General features: G+C 37.0%; 2 protein-coding genes across 11 annotated transcripts; one reads left to right on the top strand and one right to left on the bottom strand.

Moving 5' to 3' along the window:
- Window positions 1-5,488: 5,488 nt before the first annotated feature.
- LOC142532665 (uncharacterized) lies at window positions 5,489-16,187 on the top strand. Its single transcript, XM_075639013.1, is given in 5 exon segments — window positions 5,489-9,217; window positions 9,297-9,384; window positions 14,629-14,756; window positions 15,641-15,821; window positions 15,823-16,187. Coding segments are annotated over 5 exon segments (3,957 nt in total). The 5' UTR covers window positions 5,489-5,750; the 3' UTR covers window positions 15,916-16,187.
- LOC142532666 (uncharacterized) lies at window positions 9,393-14,622 on the bottom strand. Of its 10 annotated transcripts, none has more exons than XR_012816585.1 (4): window positions 14,089-14,622; window positions 13,986-14,008; window positions 13,695-13,751; window positions 12,609-13,043 (listed from the first exon to the last, which is right to left on the bottom strand). XR_012816585.1 is itself a non-coding variant. In XM_075639014.1 (3 exons), the coding sequence occupies exon 3, from the start codon at window positions 12,590-12,592 to the stop codon at window positions 10,385-10,387; it is 2,208 nt and encodes a 735-aa protein (XP_075495129.1). In that variant the 5' UTR covers window position 12,593; window positions 13,986-14,008; window positions 14,089-14,622; the 3' UTR covers window positions 9,393-10,384. The 10 variants fall into 10 exon arrangements, 1 of the variants encoding a protein (XP_075495129.1); XR_012816582.1 differs by having other exon boundaries at window positions 12,609-13,040; XR_012816584.1 differs by having other exon boundaries at window positions 12,609-13,031.
- Window positions 16,188-16,854: the final 667 nt, after the last annotated feature.

Here is a 16,854-nt window from a genome sequence, read left to right as displayed (position 1 = left end):
ATAATTAACAGAAAGATAAATATTTATATTAGAAATAAGAAGAGAAAAAGGCACATAAAATAAATAAAGTTAAGAGGCAAATTTTTGGTACAATAAAGAGTAACAAGAAGTATTATTTTTACTTAGACATGCTTAACAGATCGGTTCGGACTGAAATTGGGACCGGTACGGATGAATTGGACCTCAAAGCGCCTCCCGACTAATTTCCACTTTTCAATGGATTGAATCAGTTCAATATTTCTTGAAACTATTCCGATTCCAGTTCTGAGACTGAATCCAGCCCATTATCGGACCGAAAACGATTATTTTTTAATTTAAAATAATAGGTATTTAATTGTTGGGGGCCAAATTGCAAACGTATATTTTTTTAACCCCACAAAAATACAAGATCGTGTTTTAACATTTTCTCACCGCTTTTCTCTCGACTCTTCATTTCTCAACAATCAATTTTCTGTCTTTCCTATCATTTGTCAACATATATTCAATAAATTTTGCTATAATTTTATTTACACTCAATATTTTTTTTATTATTATATACTTATATTTTGCAGTTTACTCACATAAATAATTTGAATTTCAAGGGCACCATCTTCAAGCTGTGGTGGTGGTGGAGGTGAATATATTTCCGATTTTGGTGAAAATTTTGGCTACATTCTTGACTTTGATGAAGTCGAACTTGGTCACGAGAAGAAAGAAATCATTGAACTCCCCGACAAAAATGTAGGGACACCATTGTTCGTCGAGAAATGATGGCAATGAGCACAACGACAATTCAAGCAAAACGAAGCAAAGATCACTTCGATATTGAAAAATAAGGTAAGAACAATTCTTTTGTCATATGTAAAATTTGCAAAACCAAATATTCTTACAAAACGGGTAGTGGTTCCAGTAATACCGGTATTTTAAAAAAAACATTCAATCAAGGTACATAAACTTGACCCTGATACTCTACAACCATTCGATAGGGAACCAACCAAATAACAAATTAATCATTCAAGTGGTAAAACTTTTACAATTACAAAAGAAATTTCTCGAAAATATATCGTTAAATTTGTTAGAAAATGTTGTCAGCATTTTATAATAGCTGAACAAAAAGGTTTTATTGACTTTTACTAGTACTATTTAACATGATTTCACAATATTTCTATGCGCACACTTAAGATATAATAAAATAGTAATAAATATTGATGTATATGGAATTTTGAATCCAAAGCCAACAGTGATTTGATAAAATTATTATATTACAAATCAATGACTCTAGAAGAGCTATAGCGCCCCAAAGAGGTGATATACATTTTTCCTTAAAAATGGATGTGAATAAATTTATTATTCATAATAAATATTTTTATCGTGTTTTGCATAACCTCAATAGTAAACTTGTAACATTCCGAAAATTTGAAGGTCCACGTAAACTACATGCATGCAAGTTATCAAATTATTTATGTATTTTAGTAAATTGTTTTAATGTATTAAATGCATGTTTATTGTATGATTATGTGTTTTAATTCATGATTTATTAGAGTTTCATGCATAAGAGCTTTTAGTAGCTTTCGTGTTCGAACGAGGAACGGAGACCGAGAATAATTAAGAAAAAATGTTTTTGTTAAATAATTATTCTTAATTATTAATATATGGTGTATTTAAGTGTGCTTTTCGAAAATAGGCCTTAGTTTGGTATTTTTACTCGCCGGGTCATATTTTTAACTAGTATGCAAATTTTAGCGAGTTGGGGGACTTTTTGAGGGCTCGCACAATATTTTCAAAAACGTACCTGAACGAAATATTTTTCGAGAGTGTTATTGGACTTAACAGATTTATTTTATTTCTTAATGGGCCCAAATCTCCTAAAACTCATTTATTAAACCCTAATCTCCTACCCTAACGTGGCCGCCCCCTCCCTCATTCAGCAGACCCTTTGTTCAAAAAAACAAGCAGCCACCTCAAAGTTTCTCCAAAGCTTTCAAGAAAAATCCATCTCCGTCTCTCCGGTGCGTGTTCTACGCAAAGGTCTTCAAGTTTTCGAGCGTTTATACGCAACGGCACGCCATGTATCTCTTTTTCTCATCATTTATATATATACATATATATATATATATATATATATATATATATATATATATATATTTGCATGAGAACTCCTTTGATTTAACATGTGGTGCTTTTTTTGCAAAGGTTTGACATGAAATATGCAATTTCTTGACTCATAACTCACGCTTTCTTGTGTTTGTGTAAGGGGGTGCCGATTTTGAGATGCTAGGTAGCTGCTTAGGTCGAGAGTGAAGGTGACAAAGTGCTGGAGTCGAGACATGGTCGGCTTGAGGGAAGGCCGATTGGTTTTGGGTGAAGGACCTAGGGTTTTCGTGGCTAGATCGAGGGAAAAGGTTGGTGAAGCCGTGCATGGCTTGATTCCAGCCGTGTATCAGACCCTATTGGGTCCGTGACTAGGCTGGGAAATGGTTGTGTGCAGCTAGACGTGAAGGTAGAAGGAACGTGTAGGGTTAAGGGCTAGTTGTGTCACTTCTTAGCAAGATCGGACAAAGCGCGTGCGTGGGGCTGTAGGTGAGGTAAGGTCGGTCCAGTAGGGTGTCCTTGGCTTGACCTTGGTCCTAGATAACATTGGTTCAAGGTTGGTTCGAGTTGGTTAGGTCTAGGGTCGAAGGTTTGAATGCCTGGTGCATTAGGGTTTGTGGATTATCAAAGGGTCGAAAAATCCAGCAACTTGCAGGGATGTTCGAGGGGCTTAAGTGGACTGGTATAGGTGGTTTAGGGGCTGGTAGGATGTGTATAAGCTGTGGTAAAAATTTGGGAGAAATTTGGTTAATTTTCGGGTTGATTCTGGTTAAAACTTGGACCAGTAGCCCAACTGATACCAACAATTAGAGAATCTAGGTACTTAAGCCTGGAGATCCTGGGTTCAAGTATTGGAGAAGGTGAAAGAAACCACTTTCCAGAGATGAGATATTCTATGAGTGACGGTGCATGAGCATGGGCTAGGCTCATGCTGGACCATCCTAACGACCCATGACTAGTAGTGCTGCATGGGTATGGGCCGATGCCCATGTTGGTTCAGCCTAATGACACATGATCGTTACAAAACTAAAGGGTTTACTGATATTGTAAACTAAGAGTTTTTATACTAATAAAAATATCATTGATACAAATGATTCATAGTTTGGTATAATCGATTGACTTGAGCATCCAAATTATACAAATAGTTAAAAAATGATTGATAGTGTACAAAGATGTTAATGAAGAAACTAGAAACTCCTGGATCGATAAATATGAAGATTTTTTAAATCAAAGATCCAGAAGTTTTATGAATTCTTATTTATGCATTTTTAAATTTGATACTTATCATTGGCTAAATTTGGCAGAAAATCTTCATATTATCTGGAATAAATAAGTAATTATAAATGTGAGCTTACGAATTGCAACTTGATGTTTGCGAAAATACTTGTCATGCCCCGGTCTCAGGTGCTCAGGCCCGCGTGACTGCACAATAGGCTCTTATAGAAACTACTTCGTATATGTTCTCGTTTTTTTAAAAAATGGTTAACCCAAGTTGTTATATGAGTATATTGTAAGCCCTTATAAAGCATTTTAAACTTTCATTGTCAACAAATATGAGACACGAGTATCATTATCACACTTCCATCAGAATGTGACGTCCTCGTCACGGCTGGTCCCTCAATTCGCCACTACCGAGAAGCTAAAGATGACTCATACAAGTTCAAGAGATAACTCCTGTGATGTAGCCCTTTTCCTAGCGACCCACATAGCACTTTGTATTGCATAACACTTATCTTTCAAATATTTCTTGTAAAGATAATTTGACAACTAATATTTGGATTAATTTAAAATATGAGTCTTATCTTTTTATTACATGTCATTGGATTGATGAAACTTAGACTGTGCAGAAAATAATTTTAGCGCTAGATCATTTAGAATCGTCACAAAACACATACAATATATCTAGATATGTTTTAAACATTGTTAAAATTTATGACATACAAAATAAAATAATGTCGATCACATTAGATAATACGAATGTTAATACTCTTGCCATTAAATACCTTAAAGATTCATTAAAACCGATTTTATATGGTAATTTTCTTATTAGATGTGCATGTCATAGTATCAACTTAAGTGTTAAATGTGTATTGATGAACAAATGTCTATTATAATAAAAAAATTTAACGTATGTGGAAAATTATTATGTGAAAGAAGACATGAACATGATTGAAAAATACTAGTCGAATCAAGCAAGATTAAAATTAAAAATTTCATCTTCCTATTGAAACTAGATGTAATTCTTTATATCACTTTCTTCATACTTTCTTACATTTCAAAGATTTAGTTACTATATATTATAATTATATTGAGGTAGAGTCTTTAATGTGGACTGACGATGATTGGAATTTTTTGACTAACTCTGTTTCTTTATTAGAAATTTTCAAAGAAGCAATCGAAAAATTTTCTATCATTGACTACCCTACTTTAATCATGTTTCTACCTTTGTTTTTCAATATATTTTATAAATTTATTGAATATCGTGATGATGTTGATATACATGATTTTGTTTCAAATATGAAATTTTTTTTAAAAAAATATTGGGAAAATATCGCAATTGTGCATGGCTTAGCAACATTACTTAAACCTAGTCAAAGTCAAGGTGTGTTAGACATGTTTTTTGAATGTTATGCTAAATTTTTCGGAATAACGTTGACCATCAAAAGAAATCAATCATGCATTCTCTCCAAGAATTATTTGATTTGTATGCTAGCGAACATTGTAAACTAAATGCGCAGCCGGAGGAGATGCTGACATAGAAAAGCAAAAGTGAAGCAATCAACTTCTTTCAAAATTTGAAACAACAATGTTCAAAGAAAAATCGTTGACAACAACAAATTACAAATGAGATCCAAATTTATCTAAGCCAAAATATTAAGACTATATAGAATTTCAATGTTCTTGATTGGTAGAAAGTAAGTTATCAATTTTATCCGGTATTAGCGAAAAATGCAAAACATGTCATAGCCGTTCAAATTTCTAAGTGTTCCTTCCTAATCAGCATTTTCAGTATGTGAAAGAATCATCGGTGAACAAAAAACTAATTTAAAGCAAAAAACACTTAGCATACTAACATGTGTACGAGATTGATTTGCAGCCGAAAAAGAATATGACCGCGGGAGTTATCGACGAATTTCAAAGTTCAAGCTCCGACGACGATTAAAAGTATTCAAAATATATTTTCATAAACCGTGATGAATTTTAGATGTTCAAGTATAAAAATCAATGTTTAAATATTTTTTTTATAATTAATTAGTATTGTTTTCATTCAAACTATTAAATAAAAAATATGTCCATTAATAAAAATAATTTTATATTAAAAAATAATATAATTTAGATTCGGAGTCGGTTCGAGTCGAACCGGAATCGATCTATAAATTATAGAACCGATCCCCAATTAGGGTCGGAACCGGAACGGGAATTGGTCGACCACTTCCAGAAGCCCTCGACCTGGAACCGGACCAAAACCAGAACCAGGGAATAGTCAAGCGTGTCTAATTTTTCCTACCCTATTTTATGATGAATCGTGTGAGAAATCCATCTTATCTCCTATCCCAATCGATTAATTAATTCCATTTCAGCACATGATTTCACTGCAATCTGTGCATAAAAACCCACATCTCAACTGAGAAAGGTAACACTCTCTTCCTCAAATTTCCCGTCTTTGGATTTGAGCTACTATGTATGACATTTGTATAGCTCCAAGAATTTCAGTTAGAACAAGGTCATCTTTATATTCTTTAAATGACTACTCATACTACCGAAATGAAAGACACCCGTTCGCCTGTACATCACATTCTTCGTCGAGATCTTGTTGTTCTTGCTGTGTCAATTCAGTTTATAGAGTGCCCATAACACCAAGTTATTGCTACGATTCATACGGGTTAAGGCAGTCCTATTTGATCCAACGGTCGTGTAGGAAATTGATTTCTGGTGGTTATGATGAGTGTTTTTATTACCGGTTTCCAGGTTGTGATTTTGATAGAAGCTGTTATTGTGGTAACTTTAGGGAGATGGCTTTTGGTGGGAGAAGATTTGGGTTTAGAAAATGTATGGTTTTTGAGGGAAGGGGTGAAAGGTGTGATCTTGGAGGTGTTGATGAGGCAGAGGTTGTGCTTAGTTTGTTGGCTGGGGATGTTGGTGAGGAGAGTTTTCATGTGGGAAAGAAAACGAAAAGATTAGTTAAGAAATCCTCGGTGGAAAAGAGAGAAGATGGTGAAGTTTGTAACGAGTGTGGGAGTAAGAAAAGAAGAAATGATTTGGGTGTTCACGGAAGTGGGACACGGATTAAGTATGAAGTATCGACATCTAGCTCAATGAGGGGCGATGATAGAAGAGAAGAAATTATTCGGAAGGAAGAAGAAAGGGAAGCTTTATCGAGGAAAGAAAAACTAAAGGCTCGGCTACAAGAAGAAAAGAGGGAGGCCTCAATAAGAAAAGAGGATAAAATTAGAGGAAAATTAGAGAGGGAAACCTTGTTGAGAAAAGAGAGCCAAAAGGCCGACGAAAACCAAGAGAGAGAATCTTTGTTAAGGAAGGAGAATTGGGTGGCACATGCACAGGCGGAAGGAAATGAAGATTTTTTGAGAAGAGCAAATCACAGACAACGAGTGAGGAAAGATGGATCTAGTTACTCTTCTTATTACTCATTTTCTTCAGCTGGTGATTATGAAAGTGACAATGAAATTGATATCAGGGACAAGAGATTTGTGGGAGAGTTGTCAAGTGGGTATGTGAGGGATTCTAAGAACAATGAGATGGTTTATCAGGAAGCTACGCAAGAGAACAAGAGGTTTGAGGATTATGAAGAAGAACATGGGGCTAGTATGACAAGAAAGAGCTCTGCACAACGATCCCATGCTGGATCAAGGTTTGTTGATTCGGAACTCAGAAAGAAAACAGAGAAGAAACTTACTGATATCTCAATTGAGGAGATAGAAAATAGAAAAGAAACATCAAAAAAGGAATCAGAACTTTCGCTGGTGCATGAAAGTGAACAGATAAATACTTCTGATTCCAACATGAAATACGAAGGCAGGACATCCCAATTAACTGGAAGCTCTGGATTTGTTGAGGAGAGGGCTCAAAAGAATAGGGATGCGGATAATAAATTTTCAAGGCAATCTGAAACAAAGCTGAAGTATAAACATTTGGTGGACATCCCAGGCACTGAAAGAGATAATGCTAGGACTTCCCATGACTCTCAAAAGATATTCAGTGGCAAGGATGAGATGTCTGCTAAAGTAATAAGCTCCACCCAGGAAGTGGTCGGTGAAAATCAAACAACCGTTGGACTTAGTACCAGAGAGGAGGAATATCAAAGGAAGTCTCTAAAGGTTATGGAGCAATCACAAGAGATTGACATTAGAAAGAACTTAATTTCTCACCAAACGTTTGAGACCAATATTAAAACCAGGGAAGACTACTCAAGTAAAGTTCTCAGTTTAACTAATGACGCAGAAAGGCAGGAACACTCTGATCAGGCTAGCAGGCTGGTGGAATCAAGGGGAAAGTTCCAACAATCGGCAACAAAAGGAAGCACTTCAAACTTGAAGAAGCATCCTGACAGTCAATTTACAAAGCAAGAAGATAACGTGAGCTTAGCTTTTGGTTCATCTTCAGGATACAAAAATCAGCATTCCTCAGAACATGCTAAACTTATTAACAAAGGGGATTACATAAGTGGATCTGATAACTTAACTAACTTATTGATCACTCATGCCACAGATTCTTTTGGAATTGTTGTAGAGGAACAACATAAGATTGATCCAGAGCTGTTGGTGAGACCTCCATCTTCTCAATTAGGAGCTACAGGTGTGCTAACTGTTGAGTCAACTGGTGTAGTAGTTAGTGGTAAGGTCAGTGATGAAAACTTACATAGTGATTCTACTGCATTACCTAGGCGTCACCTGGAGAGATCTCCAGCATTGCATCATGAATCATATGGTGATGTCAAGAGCAATGCAGGGCAGCCTTCAAAGTTAATATTGCAGGACGATGATATTGGATCAGCTGCCCGATTACAGGAATCCTCAGCCCACTATGTTGGTGAGTTTGTTGACAAGGCAAGGCATGAGCTTTTGAGTTCTAAAATCCAAATGGAGAAGAAAACCTATGAAACTGAGATTGTTCGTGAGGAGAAGCATGACCAAACGAGTTTGGTTCAATATACTTCTGGAGTTTCCCAGTCTAAGCATGACACAAGACATTCAAACCAGGACTCTAGCACACAGGGGCCTTTGAATGAGATGTGGAGAGAAGATAAGCCATCTGTTGAAGAGCCAGCAAAGGCAGGATTACAGGAGGATGCAAACAGTGGCAATGCTATTGTCAAGAGAACTGGCAGATCCTTATGGAACGTCATAGTAGATATTGTACAGCTGCGGTGGTCTTCAGGATCCAAAAGTCAAAGCACAGTTGGAATGACTGGTGGCAGGAGTTCACCCAATCAGTCAACAAGTAGTGAGACATGGTTCTCTGGTCATGAAACTGAGGAAAATGAAGGGGCAATTGGACAGAAAGAAATGAGAAGCATGCCACAAGAACCTATATCTGGCATTCAACGACATGAACAAGAAAGCCACTCAAAATTTGAAGAAGGTTCTAGCTCATCAACTTTTGGGGGTCACCTTGAGCATGCAGAAATAAATGCATCATCTTCTTCAGTTGTTTTAGGAAGTGGTTCTTCATCGATGGACATTTCTTTGCCTTCCATTGAAGAAACTTCCAAAACAAATCATGGATCATCATCATCTGCAGCTGCAATATTAGAGCCCTTAAATACTTCTCCTGCATTACGACTGCGAAGATCTCCTGTTGTGAGACTGATTTCAGAGGGTGGAGAATCAAATGCATCTGACAATAACATGAGTGAGCAATTAAATACTGGATCAGTGGAGCAATCAGAAGCAGCAGTTATTGTGGGGGGAGCGAAAGGGAGGAAATATAAGAGAAATGACCAAGTCATAAAGGATAGATTTGATGTATGGGAAGAAGCGTATAGGATTGAATCAGAACAACGAAAAAATGATGAAAGGTTTATGAGAGAAGCACTCTTGGAAGCCCAAAAAGCTGCTGATAACTGGGAGGTTCCTGTGGGGGCTGTGCTAGTGCAAAATGGCAAGATAATTGCTCGTGGATGCAACATGTAAGTTCCTAAGACGTGCTTTTCCTTTTATCTGAATGTTATGCTGAAATCAAGTTACTCATGATTGGCAATGTTTCAGGGTAGAAGAGTCCCGTGACTCCACTGCTCATGCAGAAATGATCTGCATACGTGAGGCCTCGAACATATTAAGGACATGGAGGCTTTCAGTAATATCTCTGTCTCTGTATTTTCAACAAAACATATTTATATTTTAATTTATCCGGATAGAACATTTCAACATTCTGCAAACTTGACTAACATGAAACCAACATATTTTTTGTGGGGTGGTGGTACTACTTTGATTAGTTTTCTTTAATCTATTTTACTGGGGCATGATGTATCTGAATTTTCTAATATCATAATATTATCAGGCGAGAGGTTACTGTAGTTGGTATTGATTAGTGAAGTAATTAGCAACAAGAACAAGGTTTTTCTTTGCTTTAGTTTCTGGTAAGTTTAGGAATCTAACAAAAGAAATGACTTATTAACCAGTATTATGGTGCCAAAAAAAAGAGATAACCTTGTTGCAGCATAAACTTAAGCAGTCTACACTTGTCTGTACCTAGATTTTGTTTCAACGTTGCATTAAACTCAGTGAACTACTCCTGGTCAAACATGTTATTTTTCTTCTTACTGATTCTTTTTCTCTTTTAGTTTTTCCCAGTGCAAGGATGAATATGTAACATAATTTTGATTTTTGATGAAGAAGTTCTAAACATGATTTTCTCTTTGAAATTGCTAGAAATACCATGTATGTTGCTTTGTAACTTTGATGTGGAACTGAAGTTAGAAAGCACTTTCCTAAGAAGTTTTCTTTTATAGTTGTATCTTTCCTTTCCCATCTTTACAAGAAGGAAGATGTTTTGTAGGGGCCCGTGCTCCTGATTAATATTTAATGATCAAACAACCAGGATTTATTAATGTAAACAGCGAAAGCGATTAACATTTTCCATTTTGGGCGTACAGAAATTTCGGCATGACCTATTCGTAAATAGGACATCCCAAAAAAAAATCAAAACATCACAAAAAATATTTATATACTCGAAATAAAGTCATAACATCAATTCACAACCTATAGCCGCACTGGCCAGGACTAAACACATGCAGAGCCGGCAAGGCTCGATCACACAACTATTAAGTGAAAACATCGTAAAAATAACAGTACAGCTACACGGGGCATCTCCCCGGTAAATGATATCCGGGACGAAGATCAATCTTAGAATACACAGAAGTACCCTGCAACTGATCAAACAAGTCATCATTACGCGGCAGAGGATATTTATTCTTCACAGTAGCCCGATTCAACTGCCGATAATCGATGCACATTCTCATCGTTCCGTCTTTCTTCTTTACGAACAATACTGGAGCTCCCCAGGGTGACATACTTGGTCTGATATAGCCTTTCTCCAGTAAATCCTGTAGCTGCTCCTTGAGTTCTTTCAACTCTGTTGGAGCTAAACGATATGGTGCTCTAGAAATAGGATTTGTCCCTGACATCAATTCAATGCTAAGATCTATTGCCCTTTGAGGTGAAAAACCTGGAATCTCATCAGGAAATACATCTGAAAAATCCTTGACAATGGGAATGTCTGAAACTTTCAATCGTTCTTCCCGTGTTGCATCAAGAGCATAGATCAAAAATCCTTCATTGCCGATTGACAACAACCTGAACATTTCCATTGCAGATACTAATGGAATTCGAGACTGTGAATCGTAACCATAAAAATTCCATTTGCTGCCATAATACGGTCTAAATCTGACAACTCCATGGAAACAATCCACAGTGGCTCGATAATTCGTCAACACATCCATACCCAGAATACAGTCAAAATCAGTCATGGCTAATTTGATTAGATTTGTTATCATAATATTACCCTCAAATCTAATCACACAGTTCAAAACTATCTCACGGGACATCAAATATACACCGGCAGGAGTAGCAATTGACACAGTATCCAACAAAGGAATAGTAGCAATCTCATGCTCATCAACAAATGCAGCTGATAAAAATGAATGAGATGCTCCTGTGCCTATCAATATGCGTGCAGGATAGTCAAAAACATAACAAATACCTGCAATCACTCCTCCTGGTGCATCCTGAGCCCGGTCCTGAGTCAAAGCATGGACTTGGGCTTGCTGTGGCCCTGGAAATGGCTGCTGAATAGGACCTCTGGGAGGTGGGTAACTAGACTGCTGAAATGATTGGGTAGGAGCATATGGTCTAAAGACTGGTCCACGGGGAACTTGACCAAACTGTTGTGGCTGGAACTGCTGTCTCCCTGCATTAGGACATACTCTGGCGTAATGTCCAATCTGACCACAAATATGACAAGTCCCCTGAACTCCTACACATTGGGAATTGAAATGTCGACCACCACATCGGTCACAATGCACAGTGCTAGACGACCCCACAGAACCTCCCCCTCGTGCACTGCCTGAACTGGAGGAGCTGGATTGAGACTTCTTCTTGAATTGCTTTCCTTTTGCCTTGTACCTCTGCTGTTTGGGTTGTTGGTATGACTGTACAGGCTGATATGGAAGTAAAACCACTGGCATTGACATACTACTCCCAGATCCCTGAGACACAGATGATGGACCTGGCTGTGGGTCTCCTCTGAGCAAACTTGCTTCAATTTTCTTCGCCTTTTCCACTGCTTGAATATACGTATTAGGCGATCCAGTCATTACCAAAGTATGAACAGTCCGCTGCAACCTGTGCAGAAAACGTGATAGTTTAGCCTGATCATTCCTAGCAACATGTGGAACATAGGGCAAAAGAGCAGAAAACTGTGAAGAATATTCCACCACTGATTTATTGTCCTGCACCAACTGATTGAGCTCTTCTTCTTTAGCAGCATAATATGATGGTGATGCATATTCTTGGGTAAAGTGAGCACGAAAAGCATCCCCAGTAATCATTTCACCAGAGTCCTTCATTGCTTCCTCTGTGGCTTCCCACCAGAGTTGTGCTCGGTCTTTAAGTTGGTAGATGGCAAGCTTCAATCTAATATCATGGGAATATTCCAACAAATTAAATAGATGATTTATACTTTTCAGCCAGCCTGCTGCTTTTTCTCCGCTCTCGTTGCCAAAGAATTTTGGACGACGTAATTCTTGGAACTGAGAAATTATTAACTGCATTCCTCCAACTTTCTGTGTCAGCAGTTCCACTTCTTGCTCAATCGCTACCTGTCTAGCTCCAGGTCTTTCAGGTCGAGTAGGTCCTTGGTTCACTTCTTCTTCAACATTTTGAGCGACTTTTCCTCGAGGTCGACCACGTCTACCTCTAATGATATCTGCAAGTCCTCGAACATTTTGCGCCTCAGATTCTTGCGCTATTTCTTTTCCTTTTCTACCTCTTCCTCCAGGTGCCATTCTACAAGACACGAGGATTAAATCCACAGGCAGAGCAAATAGTCAAACACATGCCCAATCATTTTATTTGTGTCTAGACTCAAGTGCCCTAGACTCTAATTCGAGCATATCCTAGTTACGCTCTGATACCAACTGTGGTGGCCCGTGCTCCTGATTAATATTTAATTACCAAATAACCAGGATTTATTAATGTAAACAGCAAAAGCAATTAACATTTTCCATTTTGGGCCTACAGTAATTTCGGCATGACCTATTCGTAAATAGGACATCCCAAAAAAAAATCAAAACATCACAAATAATATTTATATACTCGAAATAAAGTCATAACATCAATTCACAACCTATAGCCGCACTGGCCAGTACTAAACACATGCAGAGCCGGCAAGGCTCGACGACTGGGCTCCATTACCTGACGCTCCACCAGACGCGTCAAATCCTCCTGGATAACCTGCTATGGCATAAAAAACAACCACAACATAAAAAGAAACGAGGGGTCGGGCCCCAGTACGACGAACCAATAATATTACGACAAATATAACTGACATGAAATAAAATCAAGTAAAATGCGATGCAATGCAATGCGTGAAAGGTAACAACCGATAACGGATACCAAACGGAGTCCAAATGAATCGCATCAACAACAGTAACAGTGGCCACCCGTGCCAGGAACGTAGCAACGCAACATCAAGTCACCACTCATCCATGCACGTAACATCGAGGGTACGGGAGCTACCCGCTTAGCCCTCATACAAGTCATCAGGAGTGCTAATCCTACCCATCCGCTCCATCGATGACGCGACAACTCGATAGATCAATATCAATAGCAATCAAAGGAGTCAAGGCTCGAAATGCTATGACACAATAATTAATATGCATCGGCGATAAATATCCCAATATTTAATATATATATATATTTTTTCATTTGATTTAAAATAATGAAAATAGAGATAAATTATCAGCTCAGCATATTAACTCAGTATCAATGCGTGAATGAAATCATAGAATTCACGAAAACACATAAGGCACGCCACAATACATTACAAAATACTCAACGTCATCTCACGTCCTAATAGACGTCGTAATGAAAACAATTCGTACGTACCTCAACTGACTTTAATTTACCACAAAATATCTTAAATATTTCTCGAAAACTCCAATCCTGTGGCAAAATTATTTTATTGCACATCAATTCCTATCTTAGTTAAATAATCAAGGAATTTATCGAAAGTAATTCCAAAATTCACACTAAATTTTCAGAACTTATAATTTCAAATCACAACATTTTAACGGTGTCCGACTAGCGCATGTACAGTTCAAAAGTCAAAATATCCCAATTTATAAATCTGAAAATTCGAAATTCAGCAAACTAAATTCTGAAAAAGTCGATAAATACCTCGAATCGACTCAATAATTCACCTACAATCAATAATACAACATATATTAATTGTTGGAATTCGATTTATTCAAAATACCCAAAATTTCGAAACCCTAAATACCTCAAGGCTTCGAAGTAAAGCTCTAGGAAGCTTAAACCGAGAGTTTCCTCACAAATTCCGGCGAAAACGAGCGGCGGTTTCCGACGGGCCGAAAAAGTATCGTGAGATTTCTGTGCAAAATGGGTATCAATGTGTAGCTTGCGACGAGAGCTATCCGAAAATGTATTTCATTAAATTTTTCGGCGACCGGAGCGGCTAGAATCGAAGGTCAAAGACACGAAAATGGTGAAGGGACGAGAATGATCGGGAAATGCAGAGAATTGAAGGAGAGAGAGACGTGTACAGTGTCTGATTCTTTTTTTTTTTTTAAAGTTTTCCAACGGGAGCTTTTCATTTTGTTTTCATTTGGGCTGGGCTCTCACATGTTTTCTGTTTGAGGGAAAAATAAACCATCAAATCTCTTGACTTGAAACCTTTCATTTGTTCTAAATGTTGCTCTTCGAAGACACACAAATGAAAAAATGTGTGCTAAGTTTCTGGCTGTGTTTAGTACCATAAAACTAAAAAATAAATAAATGTTCCACTTTGTTTTTTCAACAGGCAACTACCCTTTACGTGACTCTTGAACCATGCCCAATGTGTGCTGGAGCAATACTTCAAGCTAGAATAGACACTGTTGTATGGGGAGCTCCTAACAAGCTTCTAGGAGCTGACGGCAGCTGGATCAGGTAAGCAGTTAATAGTCTGTGGTTATTTTCAAGAAATCCTGAATCTATGATGTCTTTTGTGCTTATGTTGGATATGATTTATTGTAATCTCTTCTTCATTTTGATCTGGGTAAGTTGCTTGCTAATTTTGTATGTCATTGTATTTCATCATAATCATCACCTGATAGCAACTTTATTCAACATTTTAAGTTTACGTTTCCAACTTTCTATGCTTCTTGTCCTCTCCAAGATGGATCTCCTCTCCACTATACTTGTTAAGTTGATAAAAATTCTTACTTCCTCAGTCAGAATATCCGTTCCAAAATTTTTCCAACCAGGTTACTGATCTCATTCCGTTACAATTTCCTTCCCTTTACTTCTGCCAGTTAATGGTAGATTTCCTTCCCTTTAGTTTATTTTCAGTCATTAGAATAAAAAAATATATTCTAGAATTAGATTCGATATAATTAAGATTATGATATATTTTTTAAACAAATTTATTTTTATTTTTGTTTCACCGCTGTATATAGTTGATTGTAATCTCAATTTGTCCCCTGAATATTGTATAGTAGATGTAAAGTTTCATGTCCAAAGCATGTAAATAATGTATTTTGTAGTATTCTCTATTAAGTTTCTGCTCTTTAAAAAATTAAAACTCAACATCATTTATGGATAATTTCTATTAGAGCTTGCACGTTCTTGATTGGTGGAAAATGAATGTGAAAAATGTTACATTTTTCCACTCGATGGTATCTTTCTTCATTTCCCCCGAACTTTTATGTTCCCATTAACTGGTTATCTGCTACTCTTTTTGATCGATCCCATCAACAATTTTCATCATATTGGTATTACAAGGATTATGAATACTTTCATAAAGAGCCAACAATCTTGATCGACGTTTGCAGACTTTTTCCAAATGGAGATGAAGAAAACCGCCTGGACCAAACTGATAAGCCACCTGCTCCAATTCACCCTTTCCACCCGAATATAACAATTCGACGAGGAGTGTTGGCATCAGAATGTGCGGATGCAATGCAACAGTTCTTTCAGCTAAGGAGGAAGAAGAAAAACAACAAACTCGACCCTCCCACAGCCTCCTTCATACCTTCCCATTACACACCATCCTTCTAAGTTCATGACAAAGATTCATGATGCCTTCCATGTGATGTTTTGTTTGTAGTTAACCGGGCAATAGATTAGACGTTCATCATGTTCCAGGATCATTTCGGTAGCTGCAGAAATCCATCAGTTAGATGAGCAGGTTTCTTTTGTAGAAGTTTGTATTCTGTTGTATTTGCGTTGCTAGTTTTTTAACGCACTTTTTTTCCTCGCGGGTGTAATTTTTTTGCCAAACCTTAGCTTATGTTTGGATTAACTCGGTGTCTTTTGAAAAAAATTTCTGGAAATAAATTGCTCAAGTTATATGGAAAAATGTGGTGTATATTCGATATTCTTTTCTGATGAAATATATTATTATTTTTCGAGGTTTTCTATAGTTTAAAATATTTAAATTGTATGAATAACATCTTTTTTTTCAAGTGGGAAGTACTAGTTCCACTTTTGAAACCAGGATTGCAGATTGCTTGTGCAAAGACAGAGATGATAGGACTGCTAATTCGAGCTTTTTGTTTCAATTCGAGTCAAAACGCTGATATTTTATCAGTCTACTATCCGTCTAGACATCATCCATTACAGCAGAGCAAAAAATGCATTGCTCCCACCAATGTTTATTTCAATTGAATCAGATGTGACTCAATACCAAAATAAGGTGCTTTACAAAAATCAGAATTATGTTGAAACCAACTGTTTGGTTTAAGGTTTTTTCCCACCTAAATATAGCTGTACTCTGCATTATTAATAATTTAATGTTCCACATGATTTGTTTTATCGGAACGAACGGAATATTTATATTTTATTTTTATTCTGCTCATAAAAATACCATATATCAAAGAAAAAGATGGTATGAATTTAGATCTTGTAATAGAGATCGAAGATTTACAAATTCGACACCAACTTGAAAATCAGAGATCGTTGTATGATGAAGACATTTTTTTCTTAGCATGCACACCTTGCCCTACAATAACTTTATTGGTGTATTAACCAGAGTGCATTTCACTTT

Source organism: Primulina tabacum, chromosome 18, assembly GCF_025594145.1.
Source record: "Primulina tabacum isolate GXHZ01 chromosome 18, ASM2559414v2, whole genome shotgun sequence".
Lineage (NCBI taxonomy): Eukaryota > Viridiplantae > Streptophyta > Magnoliopsida > Lamiales > Gesneriaceae > Primulina > Primulina tabacum.
This window is presented reverse-complemented; position numbering and strand designations above follow the sequence as displayed.

Excerpts from the sequence above, each read along its gene's own strand:
- LOC142532666 (XM_075639014.1), bottom strand. The coding sequence starts at position 12,592 with ATGGCACCTGGAGGAAGAGGTAGAAAAGGAAAAGAAATAGCGCAAGAA.